Here is a 7,213-nt window from a genome sequence, read left to right as displayed (position 1 = left end):
CCACTTCCTTAAAGGAGTGAAAAAACATCTCCGAAAAAATGTCTATATTTGGAGATATCTATAATCATGTCAATATATGAATCTGGCTAGTCGTGTTTGGTGTCATTATATTATCAGCATTCTAATCAGTATTTACTTCTGTCAAAAATATCTAAATACGAAAGTTGTCCCGTAAAATCGTGGACAAAGCGTTTTTCTCGAAAAGTAATGGGCACACTTAACTGAAAATTTCAGTTAATGTTTATTTATCATATTTAAGTGCATGATATTTTTTTTTTGACAAAATATAGGGAAAAATAAGGATTTTATTATGCTTGAATGTGCACGGGGTATTGTCCTACGGCGCACGGACAAAGAAACCAAGGTTTTATTAAAGAATACACAAGTTTGAATTCAAAATTAAAGTTTTAAATACATAAGATTTTGATTAAAATTATCCTAATTCAATTCCAATTTTGTAGTCTTTGTAAAAATTTTAAGGCATTTGGTTAATTTTTGGCAGTTTCTCGAGCATTCGAAATGGGAAAGTGGTAAACAGAACACACGAAAAATGGCGACGTTTTATGACGTTACGGCGCACGGGAGAGCAGTTCGTTCTGTTTTAATTCGATGTTGTAATGACACCTTTAGCGACTTGAAAAGACCATAGAAGAAGAAAAAATTATAAAAATATCACCATATCTTAAGTATACAAATGAAATAGGGGTTTTCTTAGCGAAGTCTTTTTTTATCGAGTCCCTGGGGAGTACAAAACATACGGACAATCTCCTAATGTGACAGCAAAAGACGCTGTCACAGTAGACCGCCGATATGAGATTTTCTTTTAGTTGAATTATGATGAGAATATTGTCCGTAACTTACTGATAAATCTTCGGAAGATTGCATAAGGGTGCCAACTGGTTCTTCGACTGTTTATTGAGACTAAAGAATGTGTATCAATGAAATTCCTAAATTTAAGTCGAACTCATCCAACTTCATTTACAGCAAAGATAAAACGTGACGCTGTTTTAGACACTTTGACGTTATCATCCATGCGCCGTAGGGTGATACAATACATGGCATAAAATCACATAATTTGTTTGTTTATGCATATATTTATCTGAAATTTGCTGTGTATGTTACTTAAATATTTACTAAATAATAGTGAAAATTTCAGAACGCAGTGATGTTTATTTTTTACACTAGACAACTTGTCCACGATTTTACGGGACAACCCTCGTATATCCTCTGATGTCTTTTAAAGGATGGAAAAAAATTGCCATTTTACGACGCGTAAAACTCATAACACTCTTTCAGAACATGCTTGAACATTTAAAAGAAATTAGAATAAAATGTAATAATACATGTAAACTATAATTATGAAATTTTAAATTGTTGATTACATAACAGCTTACCTTTACAGTTCAATTATAATTTTGAAGTAGGGGATATAAACAAACTGTCCACCAGCAGAGATAGATGTTCGGTAGTTAAAAATTAATGACATGGAGATAACGAATAGCATTTATAATCAAAAGTCCATAAAACAATACAAAATAGGAGCAGAGCAAACACGGGCCTCCGAAACATCGGAGGTGGGATCAGGTGCCATGGATGAGTGTGCCGAACTGTCAACCTGTAATGTTCCTTTGCATGATTAGGAAATTACAGAAAAATCCGTCATCAATTCAGTGTATAAATAAAAATCTTTGTCTTACATAAAATATTTGACCCAGGATATTTATCTGCATACCTTATAAATACAAGTTGTTCATAAAGACGACAGAAAAAAATAAGAAACATTGAAAGGTAATATTGAACTAGAAACATACGTTTTTTTAATTTCCCCCAAATTTTGGTGAATTGTTCAATCATGAAATTTTAAGATGGTCGAATATTTCTTCTTTAGTGAGAAGGTCTCTAGAATGCATAAAGATAACTCACTGTCTGGGGGAAAAGTTTGTTTTTGTTATACATCCTTAACCCCCTTTCCTGCAGTCATGCATTTTAACGCATACACCATTTCCTATTTCTAACGCAAAATCTCGCATATACCGTTTCTCCGTTTTAACGCATTTTCATGCACTTATAAAAGTTCATTTAATCTTTAATTTAGCTGTTTAACTTCTTTCAGTGCACTAGAATTTATAGAAAATTGTGAGTGGCGAATGAATGTTTTATTTATATGCACAATTATACGATGCATCTTTAAAACGAGGAAGAAAAAAAATTAATAAGAATTCCAATTTACTGGTATTTGAAAAACTTTTAATTTCAATAATTTCTAGTACTTTAGATATCTTCAGTGATATCTTACATGAAATCAGGAGGATATGAATAAAGTACATGTAAGACGGTCACCATATTAGGGTAAAATTACACTATTTCAATTTAATCAAATGCAATTTTCCAGGATACTCGTGAGCGATAATGCGAAGACAGTCTTACGGAAAAATTCTACTTAAGTGATATCAAAATAAGTTACAGAGATGTAAATAAATATACTAGGTGCATTGTTATCAATGCAATGAGCTCACTTAATGATACTCCCGACTACTTTATGTTTTGCTTTGGCCAGGAAACCCAAATTATGTGTCGGATCAAAAAGTAAAGTAGGAGGTGCACAATGGCAATATGTAATAAAGAATCTGTGAAACTTTTATAAAATTTCACGCAGTGGTATAAAAGGAGCTGCGGATACCCCAAAGCGTAGCATACAGAAGGACGGACGGACGGACATACTTATTATATATATATATATAATTATATATAAGAGAAAATTAACAATTTTTTTAGAAAAAAGATGTAATTAACACATTGTGTATTTCAAAACTGCGGTATAATGCAACTTTCCTTCCGAATCCACCCGTACAAATTATTTAGCAAAGAATAATCTTGGATTCCAAGGTTACTAAATAAACATTCTAGTCTTGTATCATTCATAAATTACCGATTTAAAAGAGAAACATTGTCATTGCAATACATTTTACATTTTACAAACTAATCTAATAATTGTAGATGACTACAAAGAGAAAAAAACCCAATTTCTCATCTTTAAGAAAGAATCAATGTGAGCATTCAATGTATGTATTAAACTGATAAAAGATTTTCCAAAGCTATCCACAGATGATTTTTTAAAAAATCTTTACCAATACGAAAAAACAAACTCTTTACGCATAAAAACAAATCAATTTATTTTGAAAATTTGTGTACTTAAGGAATTTTGTACGTAAGAGACTTGCATGACGCAGATGGAATATTCCGTGAAATTAGATATTTCTATAACAAATTTTATACAAGAATAATATCTTTGGTGAATACCTCATTATGAAGACTATTTTTGATAAATTTTCAAAAACATATGTCTGTGATAAGGCACAGTATATTAATGTAAGACGCAGTACTACTGTACTATTAAAAGGAAACACATATACGCAAATAAATAAAACTAGAGGTACTGTGAACAATGAGCTCACTAAATGATACCCCCCACCTCCATATAGTTATAATGGCAAAGTCCATGTTTTGTCGGATCAAAAAGTAAAATAGAGGGTGCACAGTGGCAATATGCATCAAAGATTCTGTAAAAGTTTCATCGAATTCCATTCAGTGGTATAAGAGGAGTTGCAGATAAGAGATGGGTACCCAAAGCGTAAAAGACGGAAGGAAACACGGACGTGCAGACGGTCGGACGGACGGAATTAACGATTATAATATACCCTCCCGCTTTTCAAGCCCGGGGGAGGGTTATAGTAAAATCATTTGTTTTTTTTTAATATAAAATATTCATCGAAAAAAAAATGAGATCGATAAAGGAAAATTACTGAAATGAATTGTTTGATACTCCTTGGTATCTCTGGGCTTTCATATATCATGTGCAAAACCTCGAAAATATCTGATAAGCATATAGCAGAACATAATGACAAATTATTTCATAAATTATCAAACAATAGCATTATAGTGCGAAGAAGTGGAATCCAAATGCACAAAAATTTTGCACTAACTGTTTAGATATTGAAAATATAATACATCTTTTATTCAACTGTGATGTGACTTCAATTTTTTATGGCACAAATAGAGTACAATTTTAGGTTTCAAAATAAGTTGGATTCATATTTTTTATCAAAACATATTTTACCAATGGCATGAATACATTGATATCTTCAATTGCCTTAAAAAATCTTAAATATAAGATGAAGTGTAGATTGACAAATACAATTTGTAATAAAGTTTCATTATGTAATTTTGTTAAATCATCTTTAAATGCATATCAGTATATTGCAGAATTTTCATATGACAATGGACAGTTTGACAAATTGTTGAAAAAAGTTTGCATTAATTTGTAAATATAATATATGTTACTAGCAGGTAAAAAAAAAAAAACAGTTTTTGAGTCTGTGTGTTAGCATGAAGGCTTATGGATTCTTGATAGTGTGGAAGGTGGCCCATCATGCTAACATAGGAACATATTGTATTCTTTATAAATTCAATTATACATGGATTTAGCACATTTGTCATAGCTCTCTCTATCTATTATTATCATCATTATTGGTATAAATATGAGTTTTACTATTGTCTCAAATTAATTACAGCTTTTCTTTTTTCTTTATTCTTTTCTTAAATAATCTAAAACGTCAATGTGTAATGTAGTTTATCTGTGTGTTATCTACGAGGGTTGTCCGTAAAGTTTGTTGACAACATTGATAATTACTGAAACACATTGATAAAAATATATAAAACTATTAATTTCATTAAATTTATGTTTCATTTTATTAACATGCAAGTTTTCAACAAAAACAAAGCACAAATACTTATGTTTTTATTAGATTAAAAAAGACACACTCATACCCGGAGCATAGAAATGAAAATTCTTGACCTTTCCCGACGTCAAAAGCGTTACGAGTACGTGTAACTTTTCTCAACAAAGTCACCGTTTAACTCAATGGATTTCTTATGTCGCTTTAACTACTCATAAATATGTGCACAAAATATTCAGGTTTCACACGTAAAATAATATTGTACAATGCCTGACTCATATCCTGTAATCACCCAACCTCTGTCCGCGTAAAAAAGACTTTATCTAGGGAACTATGGTAACGTCATGTTATGAAAGTCATTTTTACAGCACTGCAATCTGGGAATGATGGTTTTCCTTCCCGCATGCAATCCTATAAACTGTTCCTTTCATCCGAAAATATTATATGCCATTAAAATACTAATGTACAGCTTCTTTTACTATGTTTTCCGGATTGTTTACAAAATGTATTGGTCTCTGTAGGTGTACATAGTGTACATCCTATGTCTACGCAGAATTTTATCACTGCTCACTGCTCCACCTATTCCGAAAACGTCCCCTTCTTAATAAGTTCTAACTTTGATTGCTCAGCCATTTTATGACTTTGAACGTTCAAATTTTGCATGTTTGACGTGATAGTTTCTGTCAACCTCATAAGGTAAAAGTCATCCAGATTTCCGCAGAATTTTATAAAATACAATTGAAATTTATAAAGTGATACATAATTTTTTTAATTAAAACTTCTGCGGTGCTCCGGGTCTCCATTCCAAGTCTAATTATGAAGCCAAAATTGAAAATAAGCATTTGAAATTAAATAAGATTTTACATTTTTCAAATCACATTTAGTAAAGAATTAGAAATATGCTAATGTTAATTATTAATGACGCAAATTTTATTTAATTCTAAGTATCTAATCAACTTTGAAACATAATACCCATGTGCAGATATTGAAGGTATAATGCTGCAAAAGTAAGGAAGTTGACGATTTAAAATATGTCATCTCTTTTGTCATAAAGCTTGGCTATTACATTACAATAAATGTTTTATTTCAATGAAATAATTAAATATGACACAGAGGTGCCCGGATTTATCCTTTATCCTTTATTTCATTCCTTTTACCTTTCCTTCATGGAGTCAGGATTAAAAGTAACCTAGATTCAAACAAATTCTTAACCAATAGATTCACCGCTTTTATTCATTGCATGTTGTGTTGCTTTAAGTTGAGAATTTCTTAATGGTCAGAAACAGGAAATAATTAAAAGATGCTCATGAAAATCAAATCATAGATATGAATAAAAAGAACTTCAAGATGTTTATATAGGTGTTATATATCCACCCTCATATAGTTTTGAACCAGTAATATGTCGCTTGTGGTCTACCAGTACATTCACTGGTGATATGTAACTATCCATATCGTTATCATTAACTCGGTCATCGTTCAGTTCTTCATTTTCTGAAATGGGTAAGTAAATATGTTCAGCTTTCTTTTCATGTCCAGGGGAATTTTCTTTTATTTCTTCATACAAAGAAGAAACTTGTTCATTCACAAATGGAAAATCTTGAGATTCGAATGAATTTAAATGTCTGTTTTCTTCTTGCATATTCCTTAAACCCTCTTCAACTGTTGCGATACCTGATTCATGTGTATTAGCAGTATTTGTTGTCATCCAGTTTTGTAGTTTGACATTTCGAAGGCATATTAAAACACTTACTACGAAAGCAAACAACACGATTGAAGATACACTGGCAATTAAAACAGCTTGGTAGGATCCAGCGACCAATTGAGGGTGAATGCTAATGTTCATTTGTGAACTTGTGATAGATTGATATTCATATAGATTTTTTAGTGTAGTGTACTGTTGAAAATTCACTGTGGATCTCTGATCCTCAAGAATTAAGCTATATTCTGAAAGAGAACTTGAATATGTTTTAATTTAATCAATTATATCAAGTGCTTTTTCATTCAATTAGAGTGTACGTGTAGATATAAAATCAAATAATTATTATATTGCATAGATAATGCAAAACTTTCAATAAAAAATACAACCTGTTGTTAAAACGTAGCATCCATTGGCTGGATCACATAATGCAGATTCACATCTACACTCATACTGACATCTTTCTCCATAGCTAGGGTATTCACATTGTAATACACATCCTGTCCCAGTATATCCATTGGGGCATTCTACAATTAAAACTCGGTAAGTACGGCTTACTTAAAATGTTCTTTCATAAACAAGAGGTCCATCATTCACCTGATCATTAGCTGGGAGTAAAAATACGTATAGTGTTTAAAAAAGCTTAAATGTATAAGTGGTCTTGACCTACCCTTGAAAGGGAGAGAGGATGTGATTTGAACATAATTGAATCTACATTTACTAAGGATGCGTACATATGTTTTGACTTACTGACTTTTTTCCTTCGAGTTTTAACATTCAT

The 7,213-nt window shown here is 31.4% G+C and overlaps 1 protein-coding gene across 1 annotated transcript; it reads right to left on the bottom strand.

Moving 5' to 3' along the window:
- Nucleotides 1–6,087: 6,087 nt before the first annotated feature.
- On the bottom strand, nucleotides 6,088–7,213 carry LOC134262405 (uncharacterized). The gene is made up of 3 exons (XM_062744787.1): nucleotides 7,183–7,213; nucleotides 6,822–6,959; nucleotides 6,088–6,680 (listed from the first exon to the last, which is right to left on the bottom strand). Exons 1-3 carry the CDS (start codon nucleotides 7,211–7,213, stop codon nucleotides 6,088–6,090), a joined length of 762 nt encoding a protein of 253 aa, XP_062600771.1.

Source organism: Saccostrea cucullata, unplaced genomic scaffold, assembly GCF_032062105.1.
Source record: "Saccostrea cucullata isolate Sc308-1 unplaced genomic scaffold, CSIRO_AGI_Scuc_v1 ctg995, whole genome shotgun sequence".
Lineage (NCBI taxonomy): Eukaryota > Metazoa > Mollusca > Bivalvia > Ostreida > Ostreidae > Saccostrea > Saccostrea cuccullata.
Note: the sequence above shows the minus strand (reverse complement) of the source record. Positions and strands in the feature narration are given on the sequence as shown.

Bases quoted from the DNA above. Each gene is read 5' to 3' on its own strand.
- LOC134262405 (XM_062744787.1), bottom strand. From the start codon at position 7,213: ATGAATGTTAAAACTCGAAGGAAAAAAGTCA. The intron at 6,960-7,182 runs GTAAGTCAAAAC...TTTTAATTGTAG, and splicing joins AACTCGAAGGAAAAAAGTCA to AATGCCCCAATGGATATACT. The intron at 6,681-6,821 runs GTTGTATTTTTT...GTTCTCTTTCAG, and splicing joins ATGCTACGTTTTAACAACAG to AATATAGCTTAATTCTTGAG.